General features: G+C 44.0%; 1 protein-coding gene across 1 annotated transcript; it reads left to right on the top strand.

Moving 5' to 3' along the window:
- The first annotated feature begins 61 nt into the window (after positions 1–61).
- On the top strand, positions 62–20,383 carry LOC6615065 (abnormal cell migration protein 10). The gene is made up of 4 exons (XM_032725993.1): positions 62–504; positions 13,851–14,943; positions 15,052–17,291; positions 17,370–20,383. The coding sequence occupies exons 1-3, from the start codon at positions 355–357 to the stop codon at positions 17,271–17,273; spliced, it is 3,465 nt and encodes a 1,154-aa protein (XP_032581884.1). The 5' UTR covers positions 62–354; the 3' UTR covers positions 17,274–17,291; positions 17,370–20,383.
- The last annotated feature ends 1,629 nt before the right edge of the window (positions 20,384–22,012 follow it).

The following is a 22,012-nucleotide window of genomic DNA, read 5'->3' as shown; positions in this document are numbered from 1 at the left end:
GAGAGCAAGGAAGTGGTTTTTCCACCGAAAATATGGACAAAGGCAAACTGCAGAGTTAGCTGAAAATAAATAAAAATATAAAAAAAGGAACGAGACACAAACAGCGACTGAAATAGCGGTTAACTGCGCTCCCTTACGGCGAATCGTTGAAATTCAAGACGGATCGCTATCGCATTTCTTCAATTATGTCTGTTTCGCTTTTCATTCCGCTGCAGTAAGCGATCGCGCGAAGGAGCACCAATACAGAGAGCGAGATTTGAAGAGAGAGAGAGAGATAGAGAGTGCGCTCCCAATTGACGACTCTACTCCACTCCCACACACACTTAACCCCGCCCCCTCGCACCCGTAATTACTATGGATTGTGGTGGTATTGCGGCACATCAGCAACAACAACTACAACAGCAACAACTGCACTTACTCCAGCAACAGCTACAACAACAACACCACCAGCAGCAGCGGCAACAACAACAGCACAGCCTCGAGGAAGCAGCAACAATAACAAATGTAAGTATCTCCCAAGTTTCTCCAAATGTGTGTGTGTGCGTGTGTTTGTGTTGCTCGCCCATTTCCTCTGTACTTCATAATTCGCTCCCACACAAAAAAAAAAGAAGTCATAGGGCAGAGTACACAGGAAGAAACTGAACTATACTTTTAAAGAGCAGCTTCTTCAAATTGTAGCAAGAACGATGCAATTGGTGGACTCACTTACGGTTGGTAATTGAATTAACCATAATTCTCTATTAGTGTTTTTTTTCGAGTGTATTCAGCATTCTTTACTCCTTGGCTATGAAAATAACTTAGCAGATCGAAAGGCTTTAAATTCGGTGGTCCAAAGTTGAGACTGCGCAACTAGTACCATAGACATAATTTCCATTAGTTTGATAATATAGAAACTTAAAACTTTACCACTCCCCCCAGTCGATGGGGCAAAAGGAGAATTAATAAAAGCTAACGCAGAGAGCGGAATGATTAATCTTTGGACCAGCTGCTGGGCCAAAAACGACCCCAGCAACTGCTCCTCAATGCTTTCAAGTCCAACCGAATGCCGACCCATTAATTGGTGTACTAACTTTTTCGCTCTCTCTTGCGCCTCTTTCTCCGTTCTTGCCCCATTACTTTCACCGTGCATAAACACTGGAAAGAGTTCCCGATCGTTGTGGTTCTGTTTTTTGTTTTTCGCCTCTGAGGTTCTCGATTTGTTTATGCGCGGGCGGCGGAGGAAAACCCGATTCCCCACGAAAGGCAACGGCGATGTGCGATACCAAGCGGCAACAACAGCAGCAACAACAACAAACGCGAAGTTGTTGCTGCCCCTTTGTTTTGCCGCAACAGCGGGCATCGCCCCGCTCCCCTAAGTCACTTCACTCCCCAGCAGTTTGTGGCACAACCCCAACAAGGAAGGTCGGTTAGTTTCTGGATCAGAATGGTAACAAACAGTTAAAACAAAAGCTCCATTTGGACGAGTTAATAATCAGATCCAATAAAACATTTTGTTTATAAGTGAACTATATAGATATTTAAACAATATTTGAACATTGCTTGTGTTTTAAGTTGAGGTATATGTACATATATTAGAGATACATTTGGTACAAAGAAAATAAATCTTTAAAATGGTCACTTTGAACAAAAGTTAATAAAGGCTTAAAATGGTTTAACAATTGAAATTCCCTTAGAGTCCAAATTAAATAATAAATATATATGTATGTATATATATACTTTATATCTTTGCAAGTTAGCCCTGTTTGTTGTCACTCACGGTTTTGTTCACTGCACACAAACATTTTGTATGTATGTAAATAAATAAATACGTATATATATATATATATACATATAGTTTAGAGTGAACTGTCAGGATGCCAGGACGTGACTGCGTGCAGCTCAAGGACGAGGACATGAGAATTGTCCTCCCGGTGCGTGTCAAATTTGCCTAATTGCGCCCAGAGGTCAGCAAATTCTGAAAAACTGCGCTGCCCATTTGACCATTTCTGCTTGGCCAGCACGCACATTTTTCATTTCCCAAAAGCAAATTTTACACCTCAGCATAAGAGGTTGAGTAAGCAGTTTGCTTGACAGCAGGACAATCTGTCAGTTGTCGATTTTGCATTGTTTCAAACAGTGAGTTTATACAAAACTCATAGGAAAATGTTTCAAAAATAGTTGACAACTTTTTTCACTCCATTTCCATATCTTGTGGTCTAGTTAACCGACCCCAATATAAGTGAAATAATTTAGAAAACGAAAAACATGTAAATCCCTTTTTTGATTAAGTCATTATGAAGTTATTATATACATTTAAGTAGTTTTTCTTTAAATTTAAGCTATCTGTGGTTTCCGTGCATACAAGACAGTTTATAAGACCATTGGATTGGATGTATATTTTAGGAAATATACTTTCAACTGCGTTAACAACATTTTTTTATTCTTCATTCAAACGTCATACATATATGCCTGCAAGCCTTGTCCTTTTAATCTACCCCGTTTATTTTCAAGAAAATTATAATTCTTAAGTATTATTTGTAATAGCACGGGCAGCACTAGTTTCGTTGCTATCCCTGATTTCTAACCGTGTACGCACTTGCATCCGACGTCCAGAGCTGCCAACTCGCTTGCATCTGCAGTCCGGTTGGCAGCGCCGTCGGCGCTCTCGCTCGCTCCTGTTGTATTTGAGTTCGAGTTGCTGCGCTTGTGAGTTTCTCATCTTGTTGTCGCCATTTGGGTTTCGACCGACGCGCGCAGGAGACGTGACATCGCAGAGCGGAGCGACACGAACGTAACGTAACGGAACGGCACGATACGAAACGAAACGAAGCGCTACGCAACGAAAGGCGAACAGAAAACGAACAGCAAAATCAACGGCGGATGCGAGTGCGAGAGTGATAGGAAGTAGAAGAGCGCGCGCGGAATTCGAAGTGCACAATTATTCAATTTTATTTTTATTTTATTTTTGTTGACTTTGCGTTCCGTTTCGGTCCAAATACGTCGCCTTCTTTTGTTTTTTCTCTTTTTTCTCTTGTGCGCTGCGCTTATTAAGTTCCTTTAAAGTGCCTGGTCCATTGTGTTGTGATTGCCGCTTTTACATACACAAACATCGCAGGAAGAGGAAGCAGCATTGCGCGGGGTAAATGAAACAATAATTAAGAGTGCCCTTTATTAATTTCCAAAAGGGGCTAAAGTGATGGATGGGGGGTTTGGTGAAGGGGTCGGGGAAGAAGGGTGCAACGAAAAAGAATCCTACGACTTAAAGCAAAACCAGAACGATTGACAATAGAATCAGTATACTTTATCATTTCCTAACCACCGATAACCTCATTTCACGGCGACACATGTGCATATCTATTTGAAAAGCTCAACAGCGAAGTGCAGATGAACAATGTTTGTACAGTAAAGTGTGTTGGTTCCAAACAAGTGGAAAATCAAATATTAGCGAGAAAAGTAGTTCACAATTTTTGTTTAATATTTGCAAACGCACTTGACGGACACTTGTAAATTTTGCATTCCAAAACTCAATTTGCCAGTTAGAAAATGCAATGATCTGGGGCAATCATCAAACCACCATTTGAAATAGCCCTTGGTTTCATTTAGCCATTGTTTACTGTGCCCTTCCATTTGTTGCGCCCCCCAAAACCGAACTTGCAACGCAAGCGTGGGTGGCAACCCTGGTCTGGCCACCACGGCTCTCCCTTGTGATTTTTGCCGGTTTTTGGCTCAGTCATATGTGCGTCATTCCGCTTCCTCCCGCATTTCCTTCGCATCCTCCCTCGCCAACGCCACCCCGCAGAGAGTCACCCGCATTGTCGACTCCTTGGCCACTCTACTCTCTGTTCTCGCCCACTCCTTACTCCGCCTTCGCCAAATTGCTTCTGCACGTTCGTCAAATATTTGCTCAACTCTTTTTAATTACATTACACACACTCACGCATTTGCCGCTGTTAGCCCGTTTACCCCTTTTACACCATCGCCATTACACGTTGAAAACAGTGGCTTACGCAGAGGGGGCGTTTATTACTGAGCCACCCACCCCCTGCTGGTTTCAAACTACTAAACTTTTGGCTTTATTGTGTTTCTAAGAGTCGTAAAACTCTAAATTTACATAAATACAAATGAAAAACAAACAATGTAAAGAGTAAATTAGAAGCCCCCTTACAATTCACTGCATACGCCACTGGCACGCACACAACAAACGGATTGTAAATGCAGATCTCTCGTCGATTTGACGAGAGAATGGGACCAAAAAGAGAGCTGCATTTGGAAAAGAGTGACTCACGCGGCAATTCGTGGAAATTCAGTGATTGATTTTATAGATTCCAAGCGAGAAAAAGACACTAGACCAGTTTTCCGATCATAGCAGGCCCATTAATTACACATGTACAACACATACAGGCATACGTATTTTGACTTGGGCCTCTTTCATTTATCGCTGTATGGAGTTGGGGGTGTTGGGCATTCAAATACCCCAAATAGGTACATAGGTACCTAAAAAAAAGAGTCCATAAAGTATCAGCATATCCTATCTAGACTGTAGGATCTCCGGTACCAAAACAGCTAGGGAAATGTTAGTGGAACTAGCTGCATGGTAGTTAGATTACAGCAATTACATACAATATACATTTCAAGGGGATTCGATGTTGAAGAAATCTTGACCTGATTGATTTCGGGAAACGTACTGCATTACACAGTGCTTACTTTGGTAATGGTCCACTTGAGTGAGCGAGTGATGCGCAATGGAAATGTACTGAGGCGATTCTGTTGCGATTGCATTGGTGGCCCTACTTGATGGTTCTGGTCTTCTGTTCGGGCCCCCATCCACCTACACACATGTTTGTTTCGTAAATCCATGGGCAACGCAATCGCAGCCGTGAAATGGGATTTTCATCTAACAAAATATTTAAAAATACTAAATGGCTTTGCAGCGAGATATTGACAAACTATAGGATTTCTTGTGAATTGTTCGGGTTAAAGAGCAGATTTTTAGAAGGTCAGAGAGAAGTAAATTTATTAGTTTCCGTAACTTTTGTTTCTATTAATTTTCAAAAGTTTTCATTAAGTTTTTCATATCCAGTCATGGTTTTTCCCCCATTTACTACCTGTAAAAACTGCGTTAGCTGGAAAATTTTCAAACAAGATATGCCATTTTAAAGGTATACATATGTACCCATTAGAAAGCCTCTTTATAGGAAAGTACCATAAAGTTTGTGATCACCTCATGTTCGGAGGTACGACACTTTGGCTGCATATTTTGGGTGTTCTGATTTTACGATTCTCTTGTAACACGTCCAGCTGCCTCTGATTTGCTTTGCTTGTGCTTCGGTTCTTGCTTCTGCTTTTGCTTCTGCTTGCTGCTTTTCCCTTTCTGCTTTTGCTTTTGCTTTTACGTACATGCTTTGCCGGGTGCGACATCGTCTGAATTTTTATGCGGCAACTGTTCATTTGTTGTTGCTGTCGCTGTGAAATTTTTATTATCGCTTGTTTCCGTTTAGGAACCAAAAATGGGGAAAAATAATGTAGCGCACACTCTCACATGCGTTTTCCCTGAAAGCAGTTTCCATGATGGACACCATCGCTTAGTGAAGCACGGCAGTTGAAAATGGCAGTCGCATTAAATTAAACGAAAGAAAGGTGTCTCTTGTGGGCGAGTGTTTAGATTAAAAGAAAATATTAAAACCAAATATAGTTAAATGCAATAAGCGGTATTTCGACTAAAGTGCTATTTCCATAATCAATTACCTGCGGAAGTTCTAGATAATGATGTAATTATAGACGGCGCTTTTTGTGTCGCCACATTCATTGCGAAATCGTGAATTTGTAAATTTATAGCTCTGCCCTCTTACTTTTTGGTGCCATTTGGTGGTTCTTTTCCTTCACCCACATAATATTGTGTGACCGTCGGGATTTCGCCATCTTGAGGCACCTTGAGGCACTCGGTCATGGGTGGCCATGCGATAATTCGTTTGGGTTTTGATAATAGTCACTGCTAAACCTTATAGACTTCAAGCCTCTGATAGGGGTAATCCAGTATGCTATCAGTAAGAAAGTAACTCAATGAAGTGTATAGATGTTGCCATTTTGGAAACAACAGTTCTGTGTTGCAGTGGACAAGCAATGGTTAATGTCCTAAGATTATGTTCTGGATTAAGGCCAGTTAGTAGTGCAATGTAATGTCGTTTGGAGCAATAATATCGTTTATGGAGCAATAATACGCTAATCTGTAAACCCTTCATATTTAATTTTTGGATTTAGAATATTTATTATTGATTGGTCTTCCAGAACTTCAAAAGTTCCAAATTCCACATATATATGTTATTCTCACAGTATTATATACTGCATATGCCCATTAGAAAGGAGTTTCCCCATCTGGTTTTCCCTCCTCTATTGATTTCCTCCCCCCTTTCGCTTCTCCAGATGCTGCTGTTGGGTCTCGGGGTCGATGGGTCTCGTCTTCATTTCAAAATAACCGGACATTTTCTCCTATATCGTATTTTTAGTTGTGGTTTTGGTTTTGGCCTCGAATGGGGCGGGCTCCCCTCCGTTTTCGCCCCTCGCCATGCCTTGCTTTATTCCCCACTCATCTTCCGCCATCCGCAGTGGGCGTCTGTTACAGTTTGTAAATTATATTTAAACGCGAGCTGGCGTTCGTCGTCTATCGATGCGGATTCGTACTCGCATTTGGATTCCTATTCCGATTCCGATTCGGGTTCGGATTTGGTTAGCGTCGTCGGAGCAGATCGGTTTAGATCAGGAGGCAACTGCGGCGGCAAATGGGAACGTATGGTGGGGGTCTCTGTGCGCCACCAAGTGGGCGTGCAGTGGGCCAATTTGGCTAATAGATTGTATTTCGCCACACAGGCGAAGAGAGACAGAAAGAAAAGAGAGAAAGAGGCACCCGAGTGCAGTTGCATGCTTGGGATTATTTAGCACACTGAACTCTGCGTTAAATGGGCCTTCGGTCACACTGTAAATCAGTTGGCTTGCTCCCAATTCAAATGCGACTCCCATTCCCATTCCCGTATCCATTTCCACTCGCATTCGCAATCCCATTTCTATTCCTATTCCAATTCCCATTCCCAGGCTCAATGTTTTCGCTAATTGACTTCGTCTAAAGTCCGCAATAAACATTTCAGCAATTTAAAGCGGTCTCGCACACACACTTAAACATCTCACACAACACACACACACACACAGACACATGTGCGTTGTGTTTATATATGCAAGATCTAGATATAGACTAGATGGACTGTATAATTTATAGATTGTCTTTAGCACATTTTGAATTCCGCATTCCGTTCCTAATTGATTCCGTTTGAAGAAACGAAAAAGTTCTGCGTGGGCTTTGCATTTAGCTTCCAATTTGCCGAATAAGTTTCTACGATATAATAACGCACATTGATCGGAATTAAAATTGGAATCGAAATTGGAATAGAAGCGCGCCCATTTGGGCCAATGATTTATTGAAAGTTATGCGCTTATCACCGTCTGAATTCCCCCGGGCGACGGCAGCCACCCCCAATCCCCTCGCGATTGATTGGGCTGCAATAAAAAATTTGTCCGAATTAAGAAGGGGTGGGTAAATCGACCATAAAAGGCTGTAATCATACATTCTGTTGATTTACAATTCAGCCCACAGAAGAAAATTATAACGAATGCGAGACCTACGAACCCGAACCCCCAGTCCACGCTTTACTACACTGCACTTTGCAGTATCAACAAGTGATTGATGTTGATGTGCATATGGTAGCACTGGCAATGGAGGGCAGCGGTACTGAGTGCTTGCTCCTGGACGAAGGGAAACCGATTCGATCGCACCCGTAGTGGCAGGAAAAGAGGACGGGGGAGCAGCTCAAGTTTCAAGCATTGCTCTTGTTCTCGGCGCACTTGAAAAATAATATGCGTTCATCTTGAATGTACATACATATGTATGTACATGTGTATAACCAATAACATCAATTACTACAATTGAACATCCAAAGTAGGATACAAATGGTTTGCTGAAGAATTCGCGTGGTCAGTTGTAAAGATAACATACAAAACAATGAAATATCTATATTGATTTTGTTTATTTCCTTCTTGACCACTACTTTTTTTCAAGTGTACTTTGCGACACGCCTTGAATATGCGCAAATGGAATAGCCAACCACCGCCACTGGAGGATGTACTCGAAAACGCATCTGTTCCACGGGACTGCGACGTCTGAGACGGATACTATCTTGATCTCATAATCAACGCAGTGCGGGGTGTAGTGTGTGCGGCTCAGTTGACGACTCAGGGGTTGAAGAAACAGGCAAGATGGGAACAAAACAAAAAAACATGCTTAAATAAGCGGACGAACGTCATCGGCTTTTTTTTTGGGCCTGCTCGCTCCGCTCTCCGTTTGCCACTTTGCATTGTGTGTTTTTGAGCTCAGTGGCAGGTGCAACTCCGTTTGTGGCCATTGTTGTAGAGGTTCCCCTGGCAATATGGGCATCGCGATGGGTATGGGCATGGATACGGGCCTGAATGCGTAGCAGCAGTTGCCCCGAAAAAATAGGGGCGAAACCTCGGATCCGATTTATTGTTGATTATATTGTACAGGCGGCGGCAGCTGCATTTAAGGACACGCGTCACTTGCCGCTCCTTTTGCACGCGCCACACAACAGCAACAAGAAAGGAAGTTAAGAAAAAGGAGCGGAGAACGGTCAACAGCGCAGATTTCTTCGACTTGCTGTCCATGGTCTTCATTCCCTGCCGGGGATTTCGAGCCGCTGCCTCGAGTGGCATCAGATGTTTCCCAAGGATCGCGTGCGCTTGTTTAGCGGGCATGCTTTCTCCTTCCGCTTCCTGATGAGTTTCAGAGTTTTGAGTTTGGTTCCTTGAAGGGAACGTTTGTTGTCCGGATAAATGTGAAGATTGTTCAGCTGTCTGTGCCACAAGTGCTTAAGAATGTCTCAAAAATGGTGATTAGTTGCCCGGCAATTCTGTCAGTTGGTCAAATAATATGTCAAAAATTAGTTATGGGCAGCATTTCCGTTTCTCGGCAATTGTCCTTCATGGTTACTTCACTCGTTGGTTTACTCCGTTGCATCGCCTTGAACTTCAGCGTACAGAGACAGAAATTCGGCATCGATTCGCCTCGTCATCGTTTTTTGCAAAGGCAATTGTCAATTGTTGCTAATGATTTTTGACAATGTCAAACTGAAATAGCTGATTATTTGGCTGCACAAGTACCAGTCATGTTTCCTGTTCATTTCTCTCCGTGTACGATGGTGGGGGGGGTTTGGGGGGTCCTCCAATTAGGCTGCTTAACGAACCAAACCCAAAGTCAAACCGAAACGAAACGAAACGGCGCAAAGTTAAGTGTTGTAAAGTCAACTGAACTCCACACAACTCAAATCGAGTTTAAACACAACTCTGTTGCTTCTTTACGATGGCGATGATGGTTATGGTGTTGATGATGGCCAAATTCGAGCTGTGACATTATAAATTCTGCATGCCATATATATATACATATATATATATTATATATTATATTGTACGCGGTCTCCGCGTTTTACGAGCGACAATTTCGCCAAAGGAGCGAAAAGGCCGTGGCTCCATGACTAGCCGGCTTTTTGGCTGTGTGTGTGTGAATGGGAATGGGGCCCATTAAAAGTTAAATTTAATGTATTCATTTATTTTCTGTTTGCCCGCCAGTGTTGCCTTTTGTCCACTCTTGTGTGTCTTGGTTATTTTTTGGTTTTCTTTTTTGGCAACGCTTGTTTGTTGTTTTTATTAATCGACTGCGGAAGTTGCTGTAAATGTCCACAAACATGATAATATTCATAATGCGTTCGGCCGGGCGGCGAACAAAGAGCTCCACCACCGAGCTCCCTGCTCCCTGCCCATCTGCTGTTTTCACCCACAGCCCTTCGCCGCTCCCTTCTAGCATTCTGTGCCATTTTGGGGCAGCTCCAATGACGTAAGTGGGAGGAGGGGTGTTGGTTGTTAGCAGGGAGTTGTGAGCGAGTGGACTCTCGCTTTTAGTTAATTACTGGCGATATTATTGTAGTGTAGAAGTAATTACTTTGCAGCTAGCTCCCGCGGGAACGGAATGAGCGCCAAACATGCGACTTTGGTTGGTTGAGTAGGTCATGAGTGGTAAGCAACCACTTGTTAGATGGAGTTGGATGGGACACTTTGGGTGAGGTAGGTCTATCAAAAGAGCAGCGCGCAGCACCTCCAGCTCTTGGGGCTTAAGACCGAACCCCCCCCTTCCTCCAATCGGACTTGAAACTCAGTCTGTCAGTCTGTCTGTCTGTTTATACAATTATCGGCTCCGCTGGGCTATAATTGGTTTATCATGGAAGTCGGACGGGCCGGGCTGTGTGCCCAAGGTGAACAACAGCCAACCGATCCGCCAAGAACATTGAACTGCAGCTGAAAATCTTACTTTATTTACTTATTTCCAGATCGACTGCTACTGAAACGCAGCGTTCCACGGAAAAAATGGTTTATTCCATTTCAGACTCCTCCAACGATTGTAATTTAAAACACCTTTAAACACAGACGTTTTCCCCATAACGCGGCGATTTTATTGCTAATGAAATAAGAAGGCGAACAAAAACGAGGAAGCTCAAGTGTTCAGCAAAACAAAACAATCGTCGTTGTCATGTGTCGTATTTTTATAGGAAACAATGTTTATGTGGATCGAGTTCCATTTGAGAGTCAGTACTAAATTATATGATACAAATTATATGGTTTTTTCGATTAATGCACGTTTTTGTACCAAAATGCCGCATAAATTGTTACGAATCGAAAGCAAACTTACGTGAATAACTTAACTTGTGGCCAATAGCAGCAGTGTATAATTAAGTGTTTTGGGTGCAACAGGAAATTGCAAAACGACCAGCTTATTAGTTGGTAATACTCCATCGGATTGAGCAGAATCTGTTAGCCACTTTCATTTGGTAAAGTTTCAATTCACAATCAACATGCTGACGCCTTCTACTTTTCTATTTGGTCTTGAATTGCAATTGTTGACACTTGTCTGCGTAAACTGATGATGGTCCACCAAACAGAAGACAGTGCACGGAAAAATAGTTGAAAATATTAAGTGTTAGTTTAGTTTATAAGGTTTATATAACGAGTTGTAAGGGTACAGGGTATAGAAACGCCTAGTTGTTGGGGTTTTAATTCCATTTCGTGACTATTGCGGCTGCAGTTCATTTGCTACATTATTGGAATACATTATCGTTGTGATTCTATTATTTATGCATCAGCCTCCGCTTCTTTGGCGCTATAATTCCCAATGGGTTTTAAGCGTGAATTGGATTAAAACCGGTTCTGATCCCTGGATAGATAGCAATTAAAATCTAGGCTAATAAACGACCTTGTTCATTAATAAACGCCATACACATGCAGCTTGCGAATATCTTGCTCTCAATCTAACAAACTAGAAAACAAAATCGTTCAATAGAACGAATCTTGAAGTGACGCGCCTTTTTTCTGTGTGTATTGGGAGTGCAGTGGTGAAGCGACCTATGCAAATATGCAAACAAGAGTCGTAAACTAACAGCAACAAATGGCCGGTAGATGGGGATTCTGTGTGGGGTCTGTGCCTCCACTTCTGACCCCCGTGTCCATCCATGCCGCTCCTCCCCCCGCACCACTCACCCCTTCCCGACGGTCATGTCGTTGGGATTCTGTTGCTGTGGCTGTCATTGAACTTTGTGGACAACCGATTGCTGGTTTTTGAGGGAAAAGGGCAGGCGTGCGGGTTATTAGAAGCCGCCTCCTTTCTCACTCTGTGCATTCCGTTTCCCATATGCATTTATGTACATACAGACAGACACTTATGTCCATAAATCAACGCTAACCAAGCGGGACGACATGTGCATTGTTGAATGGAACTCGAACTGGAACTGGAACTCTCTAACCTCATTTTAACCTTCCCCGTATCCATATCCATATCTCCACATGCACATCCATTCCATGTCATCATCAGCAGCCGCTGCCCTTCTCGGTGCGTTGAGCAGCTGACACTGATGGCAGATCATCACGGATCCCCGGGTGGAGTTCACTTGACTAAAGTGCCAATTACCCAAAAAGAAAAAAACAAAAAAACTAAAACAGAAACATAAACAAAAACAAGAAAACCTTTTCGAGCCACGCAATGACTCACTCAGTGGAGCGTTGAAAAGGCCATAAAGCAGAGGCGGCAACTCCATCGGCAGAAAGTAACCGAAATGACCAGTAAGACGTCGGCGGTTGTCAGCGATGTCACATATGTACATATCATGCCCAGTTGCTCCGGATGGCGATCGGATTGAGTGGATCGGATTGGATGTGTCGGAACGTGGAAGACTTGAAAGTCTTGACCGAACATTAAAATGAGCACAAGCACCAGGTTCTAGGGTAATAAATCAGTGAGATACAAGAGAGCGTGAGTGACCCAGTCCATCTGGCAAGCGTGATTATAAGTTCTTGTATCATACATGCAAACGGTCAAGTCAGTAAATACTATATTATATATACTACTATTTGTTGCTCTTTATAAACTCGCTTGTAAATATAGACTTGGTGGTTTCATTCAAATCTGTCTACACCACAAGACGTTCCACCTCTTTCGTCTTCCGTCTTTCCCTTACCCTTAACGCCCCCTCCCTCCACTCCCATTTCTCTTGGCCAACTGCCAGTCATTGTGATTGTTTTTGCCTTTGCCCCCAGCTGTTAACAAGCCCCAGTCCTCCGTTAATACGTGACTTATGCCCTGGTAAATTACTTAACACTCGCCAGTCGCCGGGCAGCTTCAACTGCATTATGTACATATATCGACAGTGCGGATTCGGATTCATGGGAAACATCAGGAGCAGTAACAACTAATACTAGACTATATCGCCAAATGGCCACGACTGCTGCTGGAGAAACGCCAAAAGTACTGGACTTGGACGGAGGAAAGGCGGCTTTGCTTTTGATTGCCGAGCGTCAGCAGCATTAGCAAAATGCACAGCAAAAAGAAAATAGTAGCTAGATATGTATATAGAGATTTGGATTTGCTTAGCTTATTAGATATTATCTTAAAGCAGACAACTTTTAAGATTTAATGCGACAAAAGGTTAATGCTTTTAAAGGTTATAGCCTTTCTTTAAACTCTTTGAGTAAACTATTGCATATGAGTGTATCTTGTGGATACAAGATGTAGTTCGATTCGTTCATGCAGAAAAGGGTCCAGGTTCTAGTTCCACTGCCGTTCAAGGATTTGTTCTTTTTCCACGAGTGTGGAAATATCTTAGCGATACAAATATCGTTTCATTCATGAGCGCTTCGTTACGCTGGAATCAGTTCGAAACTGATTATTCAAAATCGTGGAATTGCTGGTGTGTTCAGTATCAGTTTTTTCTCCAGGTGCGATTGCTGTTGGCGGCGGGAAGTCGTTGTCGTCCAAAGTAAAATGTGTAGCGTGTTTGGAGCGACAGAGGGCGGCGACAGTAGTGGAAAGAGGTTGGGTCAGCCAGCTGCATTGGCAAGCGACTACAGCTTCAGACTTCTGACTTCTGACTACCGACAATCGCCAATCTCTAATCGGAAAATCGTCGTTCGTCAGCGGACGTTCCATTGGGGCACGTTTCACACAAGCTGCCACAATGCAAACAAGATGAGCGCCCAGCTGATAATTCTTGGGCATTTCTGGGTCCCGCTATAAAGCCAAAGTTCCCCAACTATGCTCGTAATTATCAACTGCCGCATTTTAAATTCGAGCCACGAAGATTCCAATAAATTATGGTCACTTAAAACATACATATTTTTTTAAGAAACATTAGACATTAGATTGTAATGGCATGTTTCTTACACTTTTATAACTTGTAACCATAATGCTAATACTGTCTGCTTCTCCTTTTCAGATCAACCTAAGGGGCATCTTGGTCGGCGGCGCTGCCAGCGGTGCAGGAGTAGCAGGAGCAGCGGCTGGTGCTGCGACGACGACGACGACGACCGCCGCTGGCTTCGTGGCTGGTGGAGATTGCCCTGTGATCGGCGCCGGTGCTGGCGCTGGCGTCAAGCTGCGCAGGCACAGCGATCGACCCCTGACGCCGGAGGCCAAGCAGCTCTCTCACACATACCGCATCTCGATGGCCAACCTGGAGGATTCGCAGGAGTCGGAGCTGGACCAGATCCTGGGCGAGCTGAGTCTGCTGGAGGCGCAAATTAGCTACACCGAGGCCTCCATGCTGCCCGCCATGTGTGCTTCAAGTGCGGGCGCTCAGATAGCACCGCCACCGGGAGTGACCCAGCTGCCGGGCAATGCTCCATCGATGGTCGATGTCGCTGCCATGTCGGCAGCATCCTCGCGTTCCCATTCGCGCACCAACAGCACCATCTCAGCAGACGTAAGCAGCTGCTCGTCGTCGGGGATCTCGGAGAATGGACACGGACTGGGAATGGGAATTGGCGGGCCCGGGTCGGCCGGAATGATGGTGCAGCCACCGCCACCGGGCGGCATGACCATGGGAATAACGCTGGGTGTTGTCACGCCCCGGGAGCCGCGCACCGAATCGCCAGACAATGATTCCGCTTTCAGCGACACCGTTTCGCTGCTGTCCAGCGAGTCGTCGGCCTCCTCGAACACATCCCTGCAGCAGCAGCAGCAGCAACAACAGCACCAACAGCACCAACAGCACCAGCAGCAGCAGAAACAACAGCTGGCCGGCGCGGAGAAACTACACCACGGCGTCCATGGGCAGCACGGTGGCCAGCAGAGTGGCGCCAACAGCATCACGAAGGCGGACAAGATCCAGTTGGCACTGCATAAGCTGGAGAGCGCCCCCATCCGTCGGCTGTTTGTCAAGGCCTTCACCTCCGACGGTGCCTCCAAATCACTGCTGGTTGATGAGCGCATGGGCTGTGGTCATGTAACACGACTTTTGGCCGACAAGAACCACGTGCAAATGCAGTCCAACTGGGCGTTGGTCGAGCACTTGGGCGATCTGCAGATGGGTGAGTGCTTTTAATTGGCTTTTAGTAATAGCCAATGAATTGTGCCCTTTGATCCTGGGTTAAATTTTAGAAGGGAAACTAAATAATAACTGATCGCTCTTCCCACAGAACGCCTCTTTGAGGACCACGAGCTGCTGGTGGACAACCTGATGACGTGGCACTCAGACGCCGGCAACCGAGTGCTCTTTCAACAGCGTCCAGACAAGGTGACGCTTTTCCTGCGGCCGGAGCTCTACCTACCCGGACCCCAGATGGCGCCCGGATGCCAGCATGACGAGCAGACGCGGCAGATGCTGCTCGACGAGTTCTTCGATTCGCACAACCAGCTCCAGATGGACGGACCGCTTTACATGAAGGCGGACCCAAAGAAGGGCTGGAAGCGATATCATTTCGTGTTGCGCTCCTCGGGCCTCTACTACTTCCCCAAGGAGAAGACCAAGAACACGCGCGACCTGGCCTGCCTGAATCTGTTTCACGGCCACAACGTGTACACTGGATTGGGCTGGCGCAAGAAGTGGAAGTCGCCGACTGACTACACCTTTGGTTTCAAGGCGGTGGCGGACTCTTCGCTGGGCAAGTCGTGTCGCTCCCTCAAAATGCTGTGCGCCGAAGACCTGCCGACGCTGGACCGCTGGCTGACGGCCATCCGCGTCTGCAAGTACGGCAAGCAGCTGTGGGACAGTCACAAGTCGCTGCTCGAGGATCTCTGCCTGAGCCGCGACGATGCCGTCTCGCAGTCGAGCTTTGCAGCCTCCATGCGCAGCGAGTCCATCTCGAGCATCTCCTCGGCGGTTCCGTCGCAGTGCGGCAGTGTTTCCTCGGCCATCAGCAGCATGTCCAACTCGACTAGCGGCCGCACATCGCGCGCCTCCAGCAGCAGCTCCAGTGGCTGCCTCTCGGACGACAACAATGCCTTCGACTCCGAGTTCACCACTGGCACCATTAAGCGCAAGCCCTCGATGAAGCCCAATCTCCCGCTGACCACGATGACACGCCAGCTGAAGGAGGTGGGCGAGATCACCATCTGTGAGAGCGCAGGTGGCGATGCCAGTTCCCCGGAGCGCAGTGGTACTCTAACGCGCCGCCATAGTCGTCGCAAGTCGCAGGAGAGCAACGGCAGCGGCACGCTTAAGCGCCGCCCGATTGCCGTGCCTGTGGCCACTGTTGTCAAGCAGACGGAGCCAATGGGCAGCGCCTCGTCGACGTCGTCCAGCAGCAACTCTACGCCCACGCCCACACCCAGCATATGCGCCAAACCGCCGCCAGGCGATTCGGCCTCGCTGATGTGTTCGTCTACCCTGTCTTTGGACTCGCTGCCTCCGCCACCTCCGCCGCCCGCTTTAGATGGGTCGGAGGATCAGGATGTGTACGGGTCACAGCTGTCGCTGGCCTCACTGCCACCACCGCCTCCGCCTGAGGATGTGCTGGCAATGAACTATGCAGAACCCTCCAGTCCGTCTACGCCCACACCAATGAGCACTCCAATGATCATGCCCAACAGCAACGGATCGTTGCCCCCGGCGGTGCCGGCCAAGCCTATGAAGCCAGCAGTGAAGCAGGCGGCGGGCGGTCTCAAGGCCGCGCCGCCATACAAGGCGCCGCCGGATTACGTGGGCCCAGCCCTGCTGCCTGGGCCACCATTGCCGCCGCCGCCTCCCGCCCAGAAAAAGGTCTCGTTTGCAGACTCTCCGGTGCTGCTGCGTCGCAAGATGTGCTCACCGGAACCCGTGCTGCCCCAGCGATCGCCCAGCACCACGCTCAGCTGTCATTCCAGCTCCAGTGCAGGATCGGCCTACCAGACCTACGCGCCCGGGCCTATGTTGCCGCCGCGTGCTGATGTGGCGCGCCTGTCCAGCCTGAGTAACGGCAGCAGCAGCGAGGTGACCTCGCCCAAGCGCCTGCAGGAGTCGGCCTCGAATCCGCCCCGCGACTTTCTCAAGGATCTGCAGCGCGTGATGCGCAAGAAATGGCAGGTGGCTCAAAAGTGCAAGGCGGAGCCAGCGACGACGCCGCATGAGGTCCTGGGCTTCCGGGACTTTAGCAACGAGGACCTTCTGGCCGCCCACAACCTCAACTCTGGGGCCAACTCCTCGCACTACTACCGCGAGACGGCCAACGTGAGCCACTGGGTGAGGAAGCACTACGAGTATGCCCACAATGCGCTCTACGAGAACGTGCACGCCCAGGCGGCGGCGGGAGTGCCTGGGAGTGGAGAAGCCACCACGCCTCCGCTCCCACCTCCGCCTGGTAATTCAGTGGCAGCTAAAAAACGTCCGCCGCCGCCGCCTCCGAAGCGAAGCGACAAGACGCACCTGACCAACCGGGTGTAATGGCATCGCAGGAGAAGAGTAAGTCACGCGCTGAAATGAATGCACACAATCACCTTGACTATCAGAGATTTGCGAACTAATTTCTTTCATTTTCAGGTGAAACCGCTTGCTTACCGAGATCCTCGTTCTCCAAAGGAAGGATTTTCGTACAGGATCATAGTTATGCACTTGTCTGAAAGAAAGCAGTGAAAAGAATCTTACAAATTCCTATTTAAGTCCAGGCGACAGCGGAGCGAGATGGAAAACCACTAATTAAAACCTACATATATATTTTCTTAGAATATGCTATGGCCACGCCCACTTCTCTCACAAAAGTATTACACATCATAGAGAATCAAACTGTTGAACTTGATCGCAGTTCGGGGTCAAACCACGTCAAAAGTGTCAACAAGAGAGTTTTCAAATTTCCAATGGCAGGCGTCCACAAAGAACCTTTTTGCTTTCAATTGTATATCTAAATTGAAAACCTCTTGTATATTTTTAAAAACCTTTAATTTTAAGAATACCTTTACCAGAGTCAATAGTTTCGAGTATCTCCCATAACATATTTTTGTTGGCACTCTTGACTTGGTTTGATTCATAATCTATATTTTAATTTTGAAAATCAAAAAACTTCTGCGGCACTCGCCTGCGGAATTAAATGCGAAATGCAAAATAGGAATCCTGGCATTAGTAAAAATATTTAAGATACATTTTAGTTTGTAAAAAGTAAAAATGCATTTTATAAACGATAGTGCATTATTTAAAGAACACTAAATTAGCGCTAGATAAGTGTACAATGTTTTTATATATACATGCACTCTTTTAATTGTTTAGTTGCTCGTAGTATTGATTTTATACATTATCTATTTTTTTTGCGATTATCTTTGTAACGGTAGAGTGAACGTTTTGTGAGCGCATGAAATGCGCTGCGCTAGCAAAAGGAAATGCCTTATAAAGCATATTAACCTAAAAAGGGGAAGCCCTGCATAAACACCTAATATACATACATAAATACACACATGGGTCATATACCTATGTTGATCTATCCAAATGATTTGCTGTTTAAAGCGATACTATTCTCATTTTCGAAATTTGTACCACTTTGATTGTTCAGTTTAAGAAACCAAATGCTTAGTTTCAAAAGATTTGTCAAGTTCCTCAATAGTGTTAAAGTTGTATTTCTCTTTGTGCTTGGAAAAGCAGACAGATCGGCCATAGAATGCAATTTGTATGTGCAAATCAAACTATTTATATTGAAGGCAATAGGAGAAAATGGAACTAATTCTGTACACAAATCAAATATGTATTCATATAGTAATTGTAATTGTAATAATATATAAATTAATATACTTGGCAACATTTCGTTTGCGAATTTTGTTTTTCAGCATATAATTTTTGAAGCGTTCCTATAGGTTCAATTTTTATATGCATACATTATTAACAACTTTCGGCTAAGCTAAATGGCGTTTGATTCTATATAATCGATGCAATAATCGAACCGATATGTTTAGCAAACCTATCCCCAAGCGATAGAATGTCATTTATCGATTGTGTATTGATTGTAATTTGTACTTTGTAATTGTTTTTTTGTAGTAACTTGTTTGCCATTTGTTTTGTGTGTATGTTTGTGTACAGCCAGAAACAGCCATATATGTATATCCATAACTATAGGAACATATATGTACGTGCGTGTGTGCATTTTAAATCAGCTTGGAAATGTCCTTGCTGCATAAATTGCATGAATGCATATACGATTCTATACTATATGAGGTTTTGTTACGTTTGCACCGGCTTGTGTGCTGCGATCAAGTAGTGATCGGAATCCATCGACTAAACTTCAACTTCGCCTTCTCTCTCCAGCCATCCTAGAAGTGTTCGGACTCCAGTCCCCCAGATACCCTGCATCCGCCAGATAAGCCTGCTTTTGTTTGTTGCCCATCCCGTGTCACAGATAGATAGATCCCTCCCTGCGCGAATATGTGGAAACGTTCGTTTCTGTAAACAAGAATCTTAGTTGGGTGTTATGGTGAAATTGCATTTTACTTTCCTACATATACAACACTAAAGGGTATTATGCATATAGATCTAGATGTAAACATACTTAAATAAAGGAAATGCCAATTTTTTAAAGCTTGAATTTATACGAACATATTTTTTAGAAACTATACGCTATATATATATATATTATATATGGTAGGAACACAAGGATGTGCCATAGGCGCCGTCGTCGTGTCGAAACAAAAAAAAGGGATCGGAAAACCCGCAACGTTTTTTGCTAAGAGTGTATTGAAATCTAAAAAGAACCTAGTCATTAAGTCCACGATAAAAAAGAAAGTACATTAAAAGCTAAATAAATTTATATAAAATGACACGCATATACACAAATGTATGTTATTAATGGCAAAAGATAAATCTAGAAACCTGAATCTAGAAACTTACTCCTGCTTTAGCTACAGAAAGCATTTTAAATCATTTTTGTTTGCCATATTTTACACATGATTTGTTTCCGTTGTTTCCGTTTTGTTTGCTTACACGTTTCGAACTGAATGTATAAACAATTTAGTAATGCAGTGAATTAAAGCGAGGTTCAACTAAAAGAACAGAAATCAAACACAGAACAGAATCCTAATTATGCTAAATAAGCAAATAAGCAAACTCATATATTGCAGCCCAAACTAAAACTAAATGAAAAAGACTACTTACTCACTGGGGGTGGATTAAATAAGTAAGTTAATTACTATATCGCCGACACATTCAGAAATCATTCATATGCATTAACTACAAATTTACAAGTACAGCAACGGAAAACTACGACATCTAACTAATGAAATCAAAGGAAAATTCAATCTAATAAGTAAAACCAGAAATTCTTTGCAGGGCTATTATATAGTGAACAATGTTGCCATTTGATACCACTTTTTTCCACAAATAAAACACATTTGATATGAAAATATATATTACTATATATACCTTATATTCCGCATCAAATGGAATTTTTTGTAATTTTGATAGAAACATTCAAAACGTAATTAAATCGAAAGCGAGCAACAAAAACTGTGCGAATGAAACGTGTTACGAAAACTATGAAAAATAAATGCGAGAAATGCCTAAGAAAAATTTGAACTAAATTAAGATGCTATTTATTTGTCGGTGGGTGTATGCAATGCAATTGGATTTTATTTTGGTCACTGGTAAGTTTAGTTTGCAAATGGGAGGTATGTTTTTAAATTTAAAAGCCGAAGGCTTTGCATAATAATAGAAATAAAGGTCCGAGGCTTAAATATAAATCAATTGATTTTTAAAATTAGCTTACAATTTGAGGCAAGATAGTGAGTTAAATATTAATTTTAATTATTAAAACTAAACTATACAGTAACATCAGAATTAGGGCCATCTTAAAATAAATGATTCGTATATCAACATCTACTAAAACCTATTTCAACTATAAATTAATAAACGATTATTATATTAAGAGTAATCTTATAGTTGGATATTCATTTTAAACTTTTTATATTATAGTTATTATGATGAGTTGGCCAAACTTGACGCTGATTAAAATAAAACTTTTGATATTGAGGAAGAATTATGATGTTCAAAACAACTTTGCATAACTTTTAGATACAATCTTTAAACTATACTTAATACTAAGCAAGTTGAATTTGAATAAGGATGACTTTACAGCTGTGTTCATAAAAATAGCAGTGCGAGGGAAAATAAGAAATAGAAAGGTATTTTTCCATGTCCCTTTTTGGAACCGACTTGACCGTTTAAAATGTAAATCATAGGAATTTTTATCTTAAGCTCGCATGTCCCAAGCACTGCTATTTTTATGAACACAGCTGTATATTATAATATTTCATATAATATAATTTAATTTTAATTTCAAACAGTGCGCAACACTTTAAAAATCGGTTTTTTAATTCAGGATTGATGGCTATAACTATGAGTAATACAAATATGAAGCTTATTTGGAATAAAAAAAAAATAACACCGTTGTGCATATCCATGCTCCACTGTACCCATTCGCAGCACACACCCACTTTCAAGTCGCAGGGAACGAGCGAAGCTTTGCAAATTTACGCATTTTAATGCCCTCCCAACGCAGCTGACCAGGATCGCCTCTTCGAAGGATGTGAGCCTGCGCTGCCCAAAACGCCGGCGTCGACGTCGACGTTGCCTGCGGCAGCGACGGCGGCTGCGGCAGAGGCAGCAGCAGCAGCCGCAGTCGACATAATTTTCAGTTTCCTTGCCGCATTTTGTGGGGTTTTTTGGGCGTTTTTTGCGAGCTTTCTTCTTTTTTCGGGGGGATGTGGGCCACGCACTGGCTGCCCACTGGCCGAGCCAAAGTAAGAAGAAGACGAAGATGCATAGAAAGGGTTGCTCTCCGTGCGTGTGTGTGTGTGGGAGTGTGTGTGTGTCTGCGGACCTTTGCTTGGCAGGCATTTTATTTATGCTGCGTAGTCGCTTCCTTGTAGCACTCCCCCCTCCTCTGCTGTCCACCGCTGTTTATGCCCGTTAGACGGACATTACAGGGTATCTATTATATTCGGCCAAAGTTACGCAACTGGAATAAGGAATAGCGTCTTGGGCAGAGAGCCTGCAGATCCGAAAAAAAAATTGGAACAGAGCGCTACTATAAAGATATATATAGTATATATATGCATTTTTGAGGGCAAACACCTTATAAGAGTTTCAAATAGACCCATTTATTTTAGAATAAAAACGAAAAATAACTATAAGTTTCGTGATAACTATAC

Source organism: Drosophila sechellia, chromosome X (assembly GCF_004382195.2).
Source record: "Drosophila sechellia strain sech25 chromosome X, ASM438219v1, whole genome shotgun sequence".
Lineage (NCBI taxonomy): Eukaryota > Metazoa > Arthropoda > Insecta > Diptera > Drosophilidae > Drosophila > Drosophila sechellia.
The sequence above is the reverse complement of the archived record's forward strand: the minus strand, read 5'-3'. Positions and strand labels throughout refer to the sequence as shown.

Excerpts from the sequence above, each read along its gene's own strand:
- LOC6615065 (XM_032725993.1), top strand. The coding sequence starts at position 355 with ATGGATTGTGGTGGTATTGCGGCACATCAGCAACAACAACTACAACAG. Across the intron at positions 505-13,850 it reads AAGCAGCAACAATAACAAAT|ATCAACCTAAGGGGCATCTT; the intron begins GTAAGTATCTCC and ends TCTCCTTTTCAG. Across the intron at positions 14,944-15,051 it reads CTTGGGCGATCTGCAGATGG|AACGCCTCTTTGAGGACCAC; the intron begins GTGAGTGCTTTT and ends CTCTTCCCACAG.